Here is a 19,317-nt window from a genome sequence, read left to right as displayed (position 1 = left end):
GCCTGTCTCTCCCTATGGATCGATGCGGGTTACAATAAAAGAAATAAAAATACATAGCACAATATAATAATCAATACATAACCCAACAGAATAAACAGTTAGACAATCCCACTGCTCCACCAACAATAAAATAATAACAATCAAATACAAATTACATAGTTAAAATAATTAAATAATTATAAAACAGTTAAGAATGGACAAATGGAGTAGGACAGCCAGGGGCAGACGGTCAGTCTGGGAAGGCTTGCCAGAAGAGATCCATCTTGACTGCCCCTTTAAAGGTGTCCAAGGTGGTAATATGATAGATCTCATCTGGCAGGTCATTCCACACTTTTGGAACAGCCGATGAGAAGGTCTTCTGGGAAACTGCAGCCAACCTGGTCTTACTAGGCCAAAGTACCTGAGTTTGCAGGGTGGATTGTAGGGGAGGAGGTGCTCCCACAGGTAAGATGGACCCAAGCAGTGTAAGGCTTTAAAGGTGATAACCAACACCTTGTACTGCACCCGGAAGCTAATTGGCAGCCAGTAGAGGATTTTAAAATAGATGTAATATGGTCAACTCTGGATTTACCAGTGACCAATCTGGCTGACATATTTTGCACCAGTTGAAGCTTCCAAACTTGGCACAAGGGTAGCCCCATGTAGAGTGCATTGCAGAAATTGAGACTAGAAGTTACCAGCGCATGTACCACCATTTCTAGATCCTCCTGCTAAAGGAAGGGTCGCAGCTGGTGTATCAACCAAAGCTGATAGAAGGCTGAAATCAGGTACCTATGGTGTGTATGTATGTATTTGTGTGTGTGTGTGTGTCTTCAAGTTATCAATTGACATAGGGGGACCCCATGATTTCATAAGGTTTTCTCAAGCAAGGAATACTCAGAATTGGTTTTGCCAGTTCCTTCATCTATATAGCCTACAGCACCTATTACTAACCAAGGCTGACCCTCTTTAGCTTCCAAAGTCAGATAGGATCTGATGCCCTTAGGATATTTAGGCCCCTGGTACCTGTGTTACTAAGAAGCCAGTGTGGTGTAGTGGTTTAAGCATTGGACTACAACTCTGGAGACCAGAATTCAAATCCCAACTCAGCCATGGGAACCTGCTGGGTGTCCTTGGGCAAATCACACTCTCTTAGCCTCAGAGAAGGGCAAAGGCAAACCCCCATTGAGCTAATCTTGCCAAGAAAATCCTTTGATAGGGTAACCTTAGGGTTGCCATACGTCAGAAACAACTTGAAGGCACACAATCACCACTACCTGTAGTATTATATCACAAATGGTAAGTACATGATTTAGTTCATTTATTTGTGAAGAAATATGTATTTTAATCATCACTCAAGTCAGCACAGAAGAGCTATTGTTTGCACAATTTTTCTTATGCTTTATACATTTTCATAGAATCAATAGGCTACAGTGTTCTGTAGAAGAGATTTTCAAAAATAGTGATATAATAATTATTTAAGTTTTCCCAGCTGTGAAGATAAAATAAAAATCAGTTTGCATTGCTTATTTATATCATTAGTTTCAAGAAAGAAGATGCAATGGAAAAAGAAAGATCAAGGTTGTGAGGAATTGTAATTTTAAAATGCTTGAGCTTTTGGGGGGGAAATAGATAGTAGATCAATTGATTTCATTTGGTTAAAATTATGGTCTTGGTTTCCATTGTTTGCTTTTTCAAATGTAACAGAAGTTTGCTCTCAACCTGGGGCATCCACATAACTTATCTGTCTGTCTGTCTATCAACTGTCACTTATGTGTGTACATGCACGCATACACACACACACACACACACACACAAACACACACACATACATGTTCTGTTACTTACTCTTTACTGTAATAAATAATGATCAAATGAAAAGTGAGAAAGAGCCTGGTTCAGGATCTTTATTCATGTGCAGGAGTCACACATAATTCATACGTTGACCCAAATATACAATAGTTTCCACTGGAGCTGTCTTCAGTGTTAAGGGCTGCTTCTGAGTGTTTCCCCATTGTGTGTAAAATGGTCACTAAAGCAGTGGCTAGTAGGATAAGTCATTAAGCAAAACTGCCTGATGTTGCTGTGTACCAGTAAGACACTACAGTGGGGTGGGGGTACTTCAGCCAGCATTATTTGAATGTATTCTTGCTTCTTGAATAATGTCCTTGTAATAGTGGCAGCTGGCAGCTTCCATGTTAGTGGTGCAGTGAATCTGCCCAAGTTTTAGTTTGCACTTTAGAGGAGCTATTGTACCTCTCCTCCAGATAGGCTCGACATCTTGACTAACTTCTTGAAAGCATGCTTATTTTCTGCTCCTCCAGAGACTAGGACATGGACAAATGGATTCAGACTACAGGAAAAGAAATTCTGCCTGAATATTAGGAAGAACTTCTTGAGATAAGAGCTGTTTGACAGTGGGACATACTGCCTTGAAGAGTGGTGGAGTCTCCTTCTTTGGAGGTTTTTTTTTTTTTTACAGAGGATGGATGGCCATCTGTGGCAATGCTTTGACTGTGTATTCCTGCCTGGCAGGGGGTTGGACTGGATGGTCCTTGTGGTCTCGTCCAACTCTATGATTCTATGACCCTAAGTTTAGAATAAAACAAAGAATGGATTTACCAATATGGAATTTGCCATCCACCACTGTAATGCTGAAATCTCTGGCATGGAGACAATTTAGTGAACAACCATTTTCCTGCCCAGTGCTGTCTTTTGCCTTTGCTGATATCTGAGCCAGAATGGCTCTTAAGTCAGCAGTAAGGACAAGTAATCTCCCTTCTCTAACTTTGATAACTTTAACAATTGCCAGAAGTTTCACCTAGCAAACCACCTTAATTGTCCCCAATCAGTAGAGGTGCTTGACCTTACAGAAGCTCTGTCTGTACATTGGAATGCATGCAGTGCTTTTCATAGAGTTGTTTGCAATTAAAAAGCACTGCATGCATTCCAATATAAAATATATTTTATAGAGGCTAAACACCAATAAAGAAACAATGTACATCTGGTTATAATGTATTTGGTAATGTTGTAGAATTGGGTTTCTAAAAGCTGTAATTAATCAAATTTTGCATGGAATATTTCATTTTATAAACTATTATTGTTTAAATAAACTATCATACCTTTAAACGCATACAAAAGTTAAAATATAACTAAACTATCAATAGAAGTCAAAGTGATTAAAGTGTATCCATTAAAAATGACAAATACAGACAACACAGAACATTTTGAAAAAGTCCTTGCCTATAACCTGTCTATTCCAAAAGACCTGCACCTGGAAAGACACAACAGAGTGGGGTAGCCTAGTCTTTCTAAGAAAAGTGTTCCAGAGCTTAGCAGCAGCCACTGAAAACACCTTCTCCTGTCTTCCCGCTAGATCAACCTGTGATGTTAGTTGGACTTCAGAGTGTAGTTTCACCTCTATTATATCTATCTCCCAAATAAGTACTTGGACAGCTTTTTAAAGTTCAGACTAAAATCCAGAATGGATTCACCACCCTACTGTTATGGATATGACCAGCAACTGTAGCCTTCACTTTACATGGGAACCAAGCATAGGAACAGATATTGTGTTTCCATCACAGTCATAAGAGATTGATACTGAAAATAAGTGATCTGATTAGTGTTTCATAAACAAAGAAACTTTGATGTGCAAGCTGAATTCTCCTGCCTTTTTAAGATCTGAACAATTCTGTTCATGTAGATTTTAGTTGCTCTGGAGTAGTAACAGTAGTAGTAGTGGTGGTGGTGGTGGTGGTTCCAGCCCTGGTTCTCAAGGCAGCTTATAAAAATTCAAATAGATGCAGATAAAAGATCACATCAGTAAAAGGATTCAGAAACTTTAAATATAATTAAAGCATCAATAGACATTAAAGCAAGAAACAAAGACAGAACAGCACACTTATATGCAGTTTAACAGTACTGTATATTTTCAGCTGCTACTGGAAGGACACCATGGAAGGGAACTAGTTTATCTTCTCAAGAGGGATCCAGAACCATGGAGCAGCCTCCATGAATGCTCTCTTCTGTGTTTCTAGCACTGCCTGTAAGAGTGGTGGAGCAGAGAACAGGGCCTTCCCCGAAGATGCCAGAAACCATGGCAAGCTCATGGCTTTTGCAGTACCCACAGAGCTATCAACTGATGCCAAAGATTGCTGGCCCATATATAGTCATATATGCTAAATAACATTAAAGTTAACTGGGTTATGTCTGGTTAGCTGATCGTAGGATTTAATCCATGTTATGTCAGATGCTTACTGGCCTTGCCTTTCAAGGTATCTGTTTAAAAACATGAAAAGACTTGAGTGTTACATGTCTAAAGTTTTCACAGCAAAAAGCACTCGCCAGAAGATATATTGAGTTGTCTGGTAATTGTCTAATCTGATTTTGATGTGAATAACTTTGATCCTAATTTTGATCCAATTGGATAAAGATTTATTTCATTGAAAAGCATTATGATTTCAACTATTCTTTGTCCTTGAATTGAATAGAAGTAACAAAAAATGTGCTAAGAATCTGAAAAGGGTGGTAGGTTTTCTGTGCTTTAAAGTGATGGGAGGATGGGTTAAAAGCCTTTTGGTGAGTTGCTCTGATGTGTATGTTGGAAAAGACAGCTTCATAATTAAATAAAAGATCTTGTGTTCCTGCCTCCACTGTCCCTTGTATCCAGCCTCATAGTTTCTTATGGAGAAACTACATACTTAATATTCAGAATACACTAGGCATGTGTCCATTATTTCTAGTTGTATTTTCACTACTTTATCACAGCCACAAGGTGACCTGCACAACATTTTATATCAGGAAATCTCAGAAGAACATTACATTAACCCCAAAATAAAATAATATTTCAGGATGTGTTCTCTTTAGTGTGAAACTCCTTACATTTTATTCCCTTGTCATAACTAACACCTAACACTTTACTGTAAAACTAAACAGTTTGGCTGTATGGCTCAACAAAGTATAATAGCTCTGCATGTGGACAAATATTAGGCTAGCCATATGCCACCCCCACAGTGGACTTACTGTACTGTCTCTGAAGCCCTTCTGCATGGCCAGCTTTTGCCTTCTAGGTAATGGGCAGAATTGGACAAATGTCTGGCTATGTCCCCATAACCAGATACAGAATAATTACTTCAGTTCAGAGATTTGCCAAGGTCCTCTGGAGGTCTCAGTCATGCAGTAATAATTTCACATCTTGCTACAGGAACATAGCCAAATAGTTCTCCATTACTGCCCAAAATGGAATTGCTGTGCTGAGTGGCTTCAGGAGCTATATGATAAATCTGAGGGCGAAGGGTTTTGGGCACCGAGGAAGGGAAAAAGAGTGCCAGTTTCCATAGAGCATTAAAAATGACATACACATGAGTAAGCATACTTATGCATACATATGGCACTAGCAAGATGTTTATTTATTTGCAGACACCTATATATATTATATACCTGTACATATAGACATTTTAAAGTGATATTTTTATACATTATATCTATATATCTCTCTCTATATAAATATATTTAAAAGTGTTGTACATCACTAAAACATACAATATGCTCAGTGTGCAAATACTATAAAATGACCCTATTTCATGAATAATCAATTATGCATTATTTTCAACATGTTTAAAAAATAAACAATTCATATAACACAAGGGTTCAAAAATGACAAACGACTCCCAGTAACAAATTTAAATAAAATAAAATATCAAGCATGATTTTAATCTGATTGTCACTTAGTGGTTAGACAATAATTATTTTACAAATTGATTAAAAATGAAGGGGCAACAAATTAAATTTTAATAAATTCTTCACTGGCCTGGACTATAAGATTGCAAAACATTTCAAGCTACATTCATTTTATCATGGAATTCACTGCCTTTGTTCCCTAATCGAAGCTAAGATACTTCCTTCAGTATTCAGTACTGGAGCTAAAGAATGCTTTCCAAGAGAAACATTTAGTCCCAAGCAAATTTCACTGTTGAAGTATCTAATCACTTTTTACACAATTGCTTCAAATGAGCTTTAAGACACCCAACTTAGTTGAATTAACTTTAGGAACAGAAAGATTGTTCAAAAATATTAGAGGAAATGTTAAAAAAATGTGCTTATTGGGTGCTGGGGAAATTTCACAAGGAAAATCCTGGACTAATTTGCACACATAGTGTTTTCTCTTCTTGCACTGAAAGCAGGATTTTCTGCACAGAAAATAATATCAATATGCAAAATATATTTTCTGTGCATAAAATGCTGTTTCCTGCATAGAAAATGTCACTTTCTGTGTAAAACCCCATGTACAAATGTGCAAATCCCAAATTACAGATAGTATTTGAAATAAGGATAATTTTCAAATCCTTTGTTGCAGCACAATAAATTGTTAAAAATACTGGTTATTTTGTTCAAGAACGAAATTAGGGAAGAAGTACATCCCTATATGTCACTTAACATTTCCTCTCTCTTGTAAGTAAATGTTACTGTGTTCCTTCTCTCAGGATGTGTTTTTCTCCAAAGCTGTCTATGAGTATGCCCAACTGAATTTAGTGAGATTTGCTTCTAACTAAGCAGCTACATTAAAAGATTGTCATATCCTAAATAACATCAATTATTTGGTTGAGAATAACTGAATTTTTGTATTCCTGTAGATGGTATTAATGAAAAGAGCTCATTCAAATGGTATCTGTTCTGAAATAGCTTTTACAAAAAGACCAATGTGCAGCATGCATATGTGTGTCTGTCAAATGGCCTTTTGGGGCGGGGAGGGGGGCTGAAAATAAATAATGTAAGAACTGCTTAAAATAATATATTTTAATTTTTGTTTCAGACATACAATGGTCAGAATGAGAATAACGAAGACTATGAAATCCCTCCCATTACTCCTCCTAACCTCCCAGACCCCTCCCTTCTTCACTTGGTGGATCATGAAACTGGATATCATTCACTATGCCACAGTCTCCCTCCGAATAGCCTGATACCAACGTATTCCTACCAGAATATGGACCTTCCAGCCATCATGGTCTCTAATATGTTAGGCCAAGATGGACATCTCCTTTCTAGTCAGCTACCTACTGTAAGTACACTTGATCTTTTTACTTGAGTTTTATTAAATGTATTTTTTATATCTAACAGATGTCCTGTTAGGTTGGTTTCAGACACTGAAATACAGTTTAACTAAGATCATGTCTTTCCCAAAGTCATTGTCTTCTCCTCAGTTTACACTTTTTGTGTTTAGAAAGGTCTTTATTGTGCAGAACAATAATACCAAGGATAATGGATCACCCTATGTGAAGAAACACCATCATATAATTGGGCTTTTTCACTGTACTGGCCCAAATAGTTCTTTGTATCTGAAATTTTGCAGGCAAAAGTCATGCCAGTAGAATATACCATCTTTTTCTGTTTTGTAATAGTCATTTTCATTATAAACATATAGAATGTATATGCGCATTGATACATGAGGAGATCTTTTAGGGAAATTGAAAGAGATGAGTTAACGCCAATAGAATTTCTATCTGAGTGGACCAGTTCTCAGGACCAGAAGCTGAATAGCTGACTCCTTTGAAACTAACTGTACAGTTGCACTAATTCCATACAATTTCAAGTTAGAAATTCTTTGCTCTTTAAAAAAAAATCTTTGCTAATAGCAAAGATATATTCATGTGGCAGTTTTATGTTGCACTCTTTGTATCTGTAAAGTCATAGATATTGATTTGAGCCTTTGGGGATTTGCATGTATGTGCTTTATTCTACTTGTCTGCTTGGCTTGATTGGCAGAAATAGAAACCTCCCCATCCTCCTGCTTTTTCCTTTGTTGATGTATGATTTGGAGAACATAAATGCCATCCCATTCATTCATGTTATTGTATTCCATGAATTAACTTTTCTAGAGTTTAATGTATATGCTACTGAACATGAACCCCCAAACCTACCTTTTCAGCCAGGTAGTGCCCCAGCCGAAGGGTTTCTGAAGTGCTGCAGATGAAAAGGCTGAGAAATGCTATCCAGAGTGTTCTCTTAATTGTGGGGCATACTGAAAGAAGCAGTTGCGATAGGTCCCCCCCCCCCCGGGTCTCTTCAGCTGCCTGTTCTCAAAGTGCCTCGCACCTGGGAGAGTGCTGCAGACAACATTTTCCAACATCCAGATTTGCAGCACCTTTAGAAACCCTTTAGTTGTGATGCTGCCTGTCTGAAAATGTTGTTTGGGTGAAAGATGGGAGGCATCATCAAACATGACTGCAGTGACAGAACTCCATAATCCTAGTTCATCTGATGATGCAGGACCTTGGCTGGAGTAAATTTTTAAAGAAAAAATACATTTGAGCAGATGGAAATTTTGTTTGAGGCTGTAAAGTCATTCCCCTAATTGGCTAGTCTGTTCCATCTACATAATAATTTAAATTATAGCCTTTTCCATTGTGATATGTTAAGAAAGTCCATATTATACTTTTACATAAAATAACAGTACAGAAATAATTCATTAAACATTTGAGATCTGTGAGGGAATATCTGAAGTGGATTCCCAGAGCAAAGGTGAGATTAACATGGAAAGAAAAAGAAACATATTGTATTAACTTTAATCATGGATTATTAGCAGCTAGAAAAATCACTGTGCAATTTTACTGGATAACATTATAAGATTTCCTTCACTGTTGGCTCTTGAGAAACTTAGCATCCTTGAATGAATTGTTGTGTTTATTTAAAACATGTATATCCAGCCTTTTCAACAATATTGTCCCTCCACCACCACCACAGTGGTGCATAAAAAGTAATTCAGTGGTACAACTTTTAATAAAAGAATTCACAACATAGAAACAGAATCCATTAAAGCAGCAATTGAATTTTGAATAATATCTATCAAAATTGTTTCCAAATGGCTACACATTTTTTAAAAAGTTCCTAATTGATGCCTAAAAGACATACTGCATATAAAGAGATAGTATATCACTGGCTAGTATAATGTTGTTGCTACAGTACTGGGCTTGGAGATGGGAATCTAATTTCCATTTTCTGCTACACTATGAAATTCACTAGTTGGAGTTGGAAAAATAACTTAGTTTTAAGACTAAGATATCCCACAGGTTCTTGAGATGGTTCAGACATCCAAACAATGGGGTGTTGTGATCACTAAAGCACCATCAAATTGTTTAGAATTGCCTTCTAACCATGAGCTGAAATAGGCCTGTAAAGTTCAGTTATGGCAAACTGAAGATTGACATTATGTGTAAACCGACTAACCATTGTCTGAGATGTCTCTCATTTCTCAGAGGATTTTGTTTCAGATATTATCTGAGTATTTTAAGACAAAGTAGTAGAAGAGGAAAATCACATAAATTGTGCTTTATCTGTACATATAGAACACAAGCCACAGTTTAGTGTATAAACTCTAACTAGTGTAATCCATGGTTTAATATTATATCTGAATCAGATCATTGTGAGGATAAAACTGTTTTATGGAGGAAGAGGAAGATAAACATATCCCCTTTTCTTTTCTTTTCTTTTTGCTTAGATGACATAGTGGCAGTTAGCTAAAAAGCAGTAGATTTTCTTCTCTGGGGACACTTTAAGATCTGGAAGGCGAGTAGAATACATAGGAGACAATAGAGCATGAACTGAAGAAAGATCAGTCCCCTCTGTAGCCACCTGTATCCCCTAAACCCCTGGTGGAGGCCATCTATGTCATTGCATTTAAAGCGTGGGCATTCAGCAATTCTGTTCCTATCATGGCTCTCTCAAAACCAACTGCCATCTTTGAATGAAATCAAACATTACTTCAGGGCTCCTCTTCAGCTGAGTTGATTAAAACATTCATTTCTGAGACAAAAGAGTCAATTTTGTATGAAAGATATTTCCTCTCTCAGTTTAATTTAAAGCGCAGCCTCAGTGCCTGACCCCTATTTTCATAACATGATAATTTTATCCTGTATTGATTGTCTCATTTTTGAGTAGAGATATTGCCCTTATAAATCAGTTTCTAAAATATCCAAAGAAACAAGAATACTGGGATTTATTAAACCGCTTCTGTACATCTGAAATAATTTATTTTGGAGTAGTCCTTGGGAAATGTTCACTTCTTTACTTTATGGTTCTGTTTTACAAATGCAGCATCATGACAATAAATCAGGACTTAGTTGAAAGTAGATAAGAAGAGGGCTTAGTGTGCTGTAAGTGTAGAATAGGGATATTAAGATTTGTTTCCCCCTTGTAATGGAAATGAAAAAAAAAGGGGGGGGGGGAATCTGGAGAAGTCAGAGATTCCCAGTTGGTTGAGAATAGAGAGTGTTTCATTTTAAATAGAAGCCTCTGTGTGCATGCTATATCCCTAAGTCTCTGAGCAGCAAATAAACAGTTGAAGAGGAAAATTGTCTTTCCATCTTAACCCCTACTCCCCCCTGTAAAGTTTTCTTCCATTTTGTCAAACATCTTTTCCAAAGGTGTCAAAATATCCCTTTTTGGTTAAAATGATATTCTGCCCCTTTCCTCTAACAGCAGATGGGACATTATTTTTCCATTGACATGCATTCCCAGGATGTGTCCTGTGCATTCATCACTAGATAACAGGTAGCAGTTCTTAAGCAATGTTAATAGAAGCTGTTCACACACAAAAGAGAAAGCTAAAACTTATGAACAATGTTTCATAGTCTCCATTAGTACCTTCTGCCTTTATGTCTCACCTAGCCTTCCTTCACTGCATAATGCCACAACAATCTTAACTTTATCCATTTTAGTTCCATACAAACTCTTTCTCCAAAAATGTCAACATTTTGATACTTTAGTACTCATTCTTCAAGATGGTGTCATGGCACTCGACAGGGGTGCTTATAAGCTTCAGTGCGAAATATACAGTACACAGATGAAATTATGTGTGCACATGTCTGTAGGATTTATTTATTTATTTATTTATATCTCAACTTTTTTCCAAGGGCAAAAAGTAGGGTTTATTTATTTATAGCTTTCCTTTCTCCCAAAGTTGGCAAGCAGAGTGGTTCACAACATATTGAAATTTCTCAATAAAACACAGTAAATTATAAATATGAAATTATGCCTTAATTTAAAATACCCATTGAAACATGTGAAGTCGAAGGCTTTCATGGCTGGCATCCATAGTTTTTTGTAGGTTTTTCAGGCTATGTGGCTATGTTCTAGAAGAGTTTATTCCTGAAGTTTTACCAGCATCTGTGACTGACATCTTCAGAGAATACTAGCATGGAAGAAAGTTGTAGACAAACACAGTGTGACCCTGGATAGGGAGGAGTGATTTCCATGTTAACTTGTGTATTGTTCTGTTGTTGATGGCAAGGTCTCAGGGTGGGAGGATACACAAAGAGGATTAGTGTCTGCTAATAGGTGATCATTATCTGCTGGGAAAACTCCTGACCCTGAGTGGTTTCTCATTTGCATTTGTTGAGTCCTGATTTTGCTATTTTTCAGGACTGGTAGCCAAACTTTGTTCACTTTAAGTGTTTATTCTTTCCGGTTGAAATTATCCAGATGTTTATGGATTTCAGTGGCTTGTCTGTGTTTCTAGGGCTTGTTTTTCAAAGTGTTCCATATAAATATTTGATATCACAGGGCATAGAGGGCTTCCCATTGCTACCCCATCTCTCTGCTCATAGAACCCATTGTCCCACTGGAAATAGCTTGTGATGAGACAGTGTTCAAATTCAGTGTCCAGTGGGATCTAGGAGCAGAGAGATGGAATATCAATGGGAGCCATGGAAAAGAAGATCTACAGACTGAGTCAGCTGGAAAAATCAGCAGTAGCAGTACATGTTATAAACCATCGTGGGCATAAAATACTGTTTGATAACACTGAAATTCTGGACCATGCCAACAACTATCATGTCAGATACTATTTAAATCCATAAACATCTGGATAATTTCAACCGGAAAGAAGAAACCCTTAAAGTGAACAAAATTTGATTACCAGTCCTGAAAAATAGCAAAATCAGGACTCAGCAAATGCAAATAGAAACCACCCAAGGTCAGGGGCTTTCCCAGCAGATAATGATCACCTATTAGTAGACACTAATCCTCTTTGCGTATCCTCCTACCCTGAGGCCTTGCCATCAACAACAGAACAATTCACAAATTAACATGGAAATCACTCCTCTCTACCCAGCGTTACACAGTGTGTGCGCGCGCGCGTGTGTGTGTGTGCGCGCGCGCGCACACACACACACACGTAATGGATAAACTCTTCTAGAACATGGCCACATAGCCCAAAAATTACCCACTGAAATCCTTTTAAAAGGCACTTTTATTTATTAGGTGTGTGGGTGTGTGGGTGTGTGTTTGTGTGGGTGTGGGTGTGTATGGTAGATGTATAAAACAAATCCCTTGTTCATCCTCTTTTGAAAGTGTATTTTGAAGCAAAGTGTGTGGGCTGTGCCAAACCACACACATAACCAGTCACAGTCACACGTGAAAACACTCTTAATGTGTTTGTGCTTCTAGAATTGCTGAGTTGCAACCCAGAGAGTTTTCCTGTCTCTTTTTTGCCCTAGATCTGTGAAGGCTGATGCAGCTAAGGCTACTCCCCTGCATCCCTCACCATGCATCAGTCTTCTTTTCTGACATCATGGGTGAAAGAAGGAACTAAATAAGAACATGGCAGGAGTAGTAATGGCAATAGGAGTAGCCACCTCCTTTGGGACTAAGATTATTGAAGAGACAGATATTTCTAGACTGTTAACTAGCAATGTTTCCTGTTTCTACTATACTTTCCATCTCTGTTAAATCTTTGCCAGTATTTCTTACATTTTCAAACAACATAATAATTGCAAAAGTTTTAGGATGGAAAGAGAAGAGGTTGAATCCAAATTATTAGCTGAACTTTAGTTTCCATTGAAGTTAATGGAACAAGTTAGTCATTACTTAAATCCATTTCATTTCAGTGAGCACAAATTACATCTAATTTATTTCAGCTCCAGCCTAAAAAGTATTCTTTTTGAGTACATAGGGTCCTCCCTCTCCCAATATCTTTAGAAACAAAATTTGTAGCTCTAAATATACATTATCAGTTAGGATCAACTGGGAACAAAAGAGAATTATGTGGTACAGTCATGTTTTTAAATAAGGAGATAATGCTCAGCTGCTCATTAGTGCCCGTTATCCAAGGAATCTTCAGAACATTATGTACAGATGAATGAATAATTCTCAGAATGGCCTGTCAGATATAAGAGAAAACGATTGTCCCTTTTTTTATAGAAAGCAGCATAGAAGGACACAGAGAACCAGCATGTTCTAGCTGCTCTAAATGTAGGAAGGGCTTGGGAATAAATAAATACATGAATAAATGATTCACTAGCAAAACTTGGAAGAGATCCTTTGTTTCCCCTAACTCCCAACCCTGTTGCTTTAGTCATTAGATTGCCTTCCACTGAGGTCCATGGGACTGCACAGGAGTAACTATTTGCAGCATGTGGTAAGTGTTTTCAGAAAAGAGCTTTTAACTCCATGCATACGTGCAGTTATGTTTAAATCAGTATACCCCTACACAGAATTAATCTTAACCTCTGTTTTCATTTTATGGTGCCTGTTTTTCATGATGCTAAGTGTTACAGCTTCTGATTATTAGATGATGAGTATTTTTGTTAGCTTTCTTGCATAGTTTCATTGGAATAGAAAGTCGTGTTTAGAAAGGTACAAAACAGAACAAAACTTGTTAAATTGTACTGTTGTTACTAAAATATACAGAAAGTAATAGCACTTTACCCAGATAATCATAATATAGAAAAACCACTCTATAAAATATTGTTATCCCTCAATAGAGGGAAAAATTTTTAAAAGCTCCTTATTGCATTGGAATTAACTACAGATATGAAAATTATATGAAATGCAAGGAAAGACAATAGCTGGATTTAGACATTGTGTTCAGCCATAGTTAAGAAAGCTTAACTGATGGTTAAGTGTGAATTCACAAACCATGCTTTATGATCCACTGGAAGCCTAGAATGAGAAAATAGGTTAAAATGGGTTTGCAAACTATTGTTTTTGATAATTACCTGAATTGACCAACCATCAACATATAGAGGATGCTGAAGCTCAGAGACAAGAATAAATTTATAACATGAATATATTGATTACTAAAATTACAAAAGAAGTGAAACCAGACAATTATTTTTAAGCTCAAACAATGATATTGGGGTTCTATACTTTAACATGATGTGGGAAGTGAACTATTGCAGCCTTATTGTTTTCAATTTCTCTAAGATATCACATTTGTACTAACACAAGAGCTGGCTCACAAAAACTTACTTAAAGCTAGGCACTGTCTTGCTTGACTGTTTGAAGTTATAGTCTTTGTTGACTAGGGCCATTGAATTTCAGGGACAGACCAGAAAATATGAAAATGTAATCATTCAGGCACTAAAGTATATTTTGGTGGACTATCCCCTAATGCCTGTATTAAACTGGGCAATTTTGTATGTCATGAGGAAATCATTTTAAATAAAGCTGGATTTACTGGGTAAACACATATGGGATTGTGCTATAAATATATCAGGCAGGGTCAGAACTATTCACTCCTCCAGGTACTGTTGTACTGCAAATCCCAGCATCCCTGGCCAATTGCTAATGGTGAAGAATGCTGAGAGTGAAGTCCAACAAACTCTGGAAGGCTTTAAGAGTCCCACCCCTTATCTAAGAGTTTCACCTAGGTTCACCCACTCTTTTGGTTTCTGTTATTCATGTCAAAGTTATGTCAATGTCTAGTAGAAGTCCAGTTGAATGAATGCAAGATGAATGACAGCAGTTGTGTGATGCATACAATGCTTATTTAACTGAATGAGTTGGGAAATGCATTAAGTTCTGAAACATTCAAATTTTGCTTGGGGATTAAATATTCACCTTTCAACTGCCCTCTGTGCACCTGTCAACCTTTTCTCCTTTCATCTCTCATGATGGTGAGATATGAAGAAAGTTAATGTTCTCTCTCTCTCAATCTCTTTTTACGGCAAAGGGTGAGTGGCCAATATTTCCACCACATCCTGCAGCATTGGTTATAAAAGAAAGTTTAGTTCTATAAATATCCTGCATACATCAAATTCTCATTATGAAGGAACAAAGTAAGGAGGAAATTCACCAGTTGAGGTGTAACCGCAAATGTTGATGTGTTCCTTTCTTTTCTTAAAGCCTGCCTTATATAAAATGCTGTTACAAAGACAAGGAGATGTTTTGGCCCACATGTTTATTTTTATAAACACAGCATTAACCTACCACTATTGTCAAGAAGCCATGTTTTTGCACTAGGTGTTTTACTAGATGGCATTTATTTCAAAGGCCATGGCTACTGTTGAAAACAACTTGAACATCATGCTGAACTCTACTTGTGTGCAGCACATTTGGATTGATGGGGGCTGGGGAGTTTTGTCAGATGATAAGAAATAAACAATATGAAGCAGAATCAGTATCAAGAAGACATTAAATCAGTACAGAGAGAGGGGAGATGCCAAGATCCACAATGTGGCAGGCAGGAACCCCTAACAGAAATACCTAATACATTGAAGTATGCCCCACTAATTTAATTTAATTTTGCTTCTGTGAAAATGAGTTTAGGACCACAGCTTGAGCACGCATTATTTGCTTTTTTCTAGCAAGTTCTATGCTTATAAAAAAAATCTCCCTTGCTACTTCTGCAACTTCAGCAACCAAAGAGATGTTGTAAATTAGTTACTAAGGATTCCCATCTTGACAGTTTACCAATTCTGATGTGCGTACAGTGAGTTAAGGATTCAGGTTGGGGATTCTGTTCGTATTCCACTTGCCCCACTGCCACAATTGGTGGAAACAGACATGAGTGGTGTGAAGTGCAACAATACTCTGGGAATTTCAGAATGCATGCTGAAATTGTTTGAAACAATTTGAGATGCCATAGTCATGAGGGATGTTGTTGTTCTGTGCTTTTGAATCATTTATGACTTATGGCAACCCTAAGACAAACATATTCCCAAGTAAATGCAAAAGGAATTGCAGCCTTAACCTTAAGTTGAGAGAGACCAGCAAGTCAGGCAGCACATACACTGAGGCAGTGCCCACTGCCCAGCCAGCTATACTCCAAAAAGTTGTGAGAGGCTGAGGAACAGGGGGTGGGATGGCTGTTGTCCTGCCTGCCAAAGCTGGCCCTTCAGCCCACTTCCTTCTCCCAAATCCAGACCTCCTCCCTTTTCTTTGCTTTTTTCTCTCTTGTTGAAGTTGGCTCACACTCCTCCAATTTCCATGTTGCCCAATTGAGGTGAAACCACATGAGAGATATATATGGAAGGAGGAGGACTGAGTGCAGCATGCCCACATCAGCCACTGAGGAAGAAGGGCTATGAAAATGGCTGCTCTCACTGCCACCACCTCTCCCCTTGCTCATTGCCAAGTGCTTCGGGGAAACCAGAGGATGGGGTTATGACATCATGGCAGGCCAAGGCACAAACACCTTTTCTTCTCTGTCCATCCCCGCTACCCCCGACACTGGAGTTAGGTACGAAAAGAATAAATTTTCAGGTCACTGGGAGGTGGGCTGTCACTCAGCATCTTGATCCATTGACTTGTTTCTCAGATTTCAAGGAAACTATCTAGGGCAGTTGACATCACATTGCAGAGCTGAGATCATGCTCAGGTGTTTCCTATCTGTCTGTTCAGTATGCAGTTCCCTGGACTCTAGGGACTCTTTTTTTCCCTTCTCTCCCTCCACCTATTAGGACATTGTGCCCCCACAGATCAAGAACCATTGCTTTACTGCATTGGGAATGGGAGATTTTTAGATGGAGTAGCTGACACTTGATAATGACACTATAACAAATGTGTTAATTTTTAAGTTCTTGTCATTAAAAGATTATTTTCTGATCAGGTTTAGCCCATATGTTCGTCCTGAAGTTTGCAGGATTGAAGAACAAGTACTTATAGTCTGTCCTATGAGGATATAGATGCACATGATTACTTGAGGTTTCTGGACCATCAAGGTTTTCCCCCCACAATGCTTTCATATCTGCCTAGAATAACAATGTTTTAGCAAACAGGACAGGAAACAGATCTCTTTGTCCATATCCTTAGGCTACACAAAACATGAAGTATTAATATCACTATATCCTGCTACATCCATTGTTGACTTCATAACAACAATGCCATCCACAATGGTGAAGATTTTAGCTTCAAAATAGAAAGCAAAATTGCCACATTGGCAGTCAAAGTTCTGTAAGGTGACCACTTGGTCTACATGAAGAATGCTCTTGCAATAGCATTAATAGCTATAATCATTTCATTTCTGTTTATTGGAATGTGTCAGGATTAAGCTCTCTGTATGAAGCCAGGTGATTATTAATGTTTTTGTTTTGTTTTGTTTTTGTTTCTGGATTGTTTGCTGTTTTGAATGACCTTCAGCCAGGGTCCAATTTGCAGTACAGTAGTTGAAAATTTTTACTGGAGTGAGTTTTAGTTGTCTCAATATCAGGACGTTTTGGATTACACTGAATATTGATCCATGCAAATCTTGTTTCTACCCCTTTTCTGGTATATTAAAAATATTGGATGATGTAATGAATGGTATAACCTATAGTGGATTGGAAGTGGGCCAGTAATGGTTGTTTGTCTTTCTAGTAATCCTGGCAGCTTTCAAAGAGAGGAAGGAAGCAACAAGTTATAAAAACTTTAGTTAGAATTGTAATTAAAGTTTTTGTAATAACTAAGTTGCAATGCAGATATAGCTTAACAAGGGATACCTTAATTTCATTTGCAGTGTAATTGTAACTTTTAAAGTTAAGTAGAGGGATAGTCACGAAATAAATAAAGGAGGAATATCCCTTAGTACAGTGGTACCCCGGGTTACGAAATTAATTCGTTCCGCGGTTAATTTCGTAACCCGAAATACCTTCGTAAGCCGAATTCCCATAGGCGCTAATGGAAAAATAGCTCTCTGCTGCCCTCCGGTGGCGGAAAATAGCGCCGAGGTTTTTTCGTAACCCGAAGAAACCTTCGTAAGCCGAAGCAATAAATCCCTATGGGATTTTTTCGTATCCCGAAAAATTCGTAACCCGGCGCATTCGTATCCCGGGGTACCACTGTATAAGTATTGTGTCATACTGTGCCTTGTTTCTGCCTTATGCTCTGATGCGGGTGTTGAGTGTTAAGAAGGGAGGAGACTGTATTTTTTTTGTGGCTTTTATCATTCAAATAGTTTTCAAAGCAATTAAAAGTCATTATTTTTGTTACTTGGGGGAAGTATTGAGTATAGAAAGTACTTTTAATAATATAGCTATAATAATAACTATATTTGTAACTATCTGCTGCTGTTTCTTGAAACTATAATTGTAAGTAATTACAAAACAAAACAAACAGCTTCATTTACATACCGCTTCATACTGAACTAACAGTGTCTAAGCAGTTTACAACTGTAAGCTAATTGCCCCCAACAATCTGGGTACTCATTTTAGCGACCTCGGAAGGATGCAAGCCAGAGTCAAACTTGAGCCTTTTTGCTGGTATTGAACTCGCAACCTTATGGTTTTGAGTGAGTGGCTGCAGTACAGGCATTTAACCACTGCACCCCTAGGGCTCCTACATTACTCATAAAAGTAACCTTCCATACCGTGGTTTCAGTACAATTGGCCAAAATATCCTTTTGAACCAACTCCCTGGGCTAAGACTTAGAGACATAGTGATTCTTGTCCAACCTGGAGAGACAAATCTAGAAAGTTGTTTGTGGGTAGAGATTATAAATAATAATTTGGCTATTGGAGTGCCAAATTATATATCTTTATCCTTGTTTGTTTTAACATCTGCCTGATCTCATTGAAATTTGAATTCAAGTGTCATCTATTTGAGGATGCCATAAATCTCCATCTTTCTGCTCTATTTGTTAATTCTAGGAAGGTTATGCAAATCCTATATATTTATCTAGTGTGATTTAGGAATAGATGGTGGAAACAAGTTGAACTTTAATCCAGATAAGACTGAATGTTTGAAAACTCTGTGGATATGGATAAAGGCTGGCTACCAATTTTGGATTTCAATCTCCCTGAAAGACCAAGTACACAGTCTGTGTTTTGGACACAGTGATTTGTCTATGGGGTCACAAATGGCATTGGTGGATAGAAGTGTGTTGAGCTGTTTTCCAGCTACAGAAATTAGAAATAAACCAGAACTGACTTTTGGGCCCTTCCTCTTTTTTTTTTTTTAAAAAAAAATTCAAAAAGGCCTCTCTTGGGTTTAAAGTGGAGGGGGTTGCTAAAAACATGGCAAAATGCCCCTCCCCTAGAGGACATGGGAGCAATTCAGGACAAAGATTTTTTTTTTTCATTTTTATTTTTTGACAGGATTTGGGAGGATGGGTGTTGAGGAGTGTGGCCCTCCAAGGCCTCCTGGGGG

At 37.7% G+C, this 19,317-nt stretch overlaps 1 protein-coding gene across 7 annotated transcripts in view; it reads left to right on the top strand.

Moving 5' to 3' along the window:
• The window catches only part of TOX2 (TOX high mobility group box family member 2), a 342,423-nt gene that overhangs the window by 158,689 nt on the left and 164,417 nt on the right, over positions 1 to 19,317 (top strand). For 5 of the 7 annotated variants that reach the window (XM_042461868.1, XM_042461863.1, XM_042461864.1 and 2 more), the window contains exons 3-4: positions 6,791 to 7,036; positions 13,328 to 13,390. In XM_042461868.1, the coding sequence (XP_042317802.1) occupies positions 6,791 to 7,036; positions 13,328 to 13,390 (309 nt within the window). The remainder of the gene's footprint in view (positions 1 to 6,790; positions 7,037 to 13,327; positions 13,391 to 19,317) is intronic. The other 2 variants (XM_042461865.1, XM_042461869.1) reach the window with 1 other exon arrangement.

This window comes from Sceloporus undulatus, chromosome 4 (assembly GCF_019175285.1).
Source record: "Sceloporus undulatus isolate JIND9_A2432 ecotype Alabama chromosome 4, SceUnd_v1.1, whole genome shotgun sequence".
Lineage (NCBI taxonomy): Eukaryota > Metazoa > Chordata > Lepidosauria > Squamata > Phrynosomatidae > Sceloporus > Sceloporus undulatus.
The sequence above is the reverse complement of the archived record's forward strand: the minus strand, read 5'-3'. Positions and strand labels throughout refer to the sequence as shown.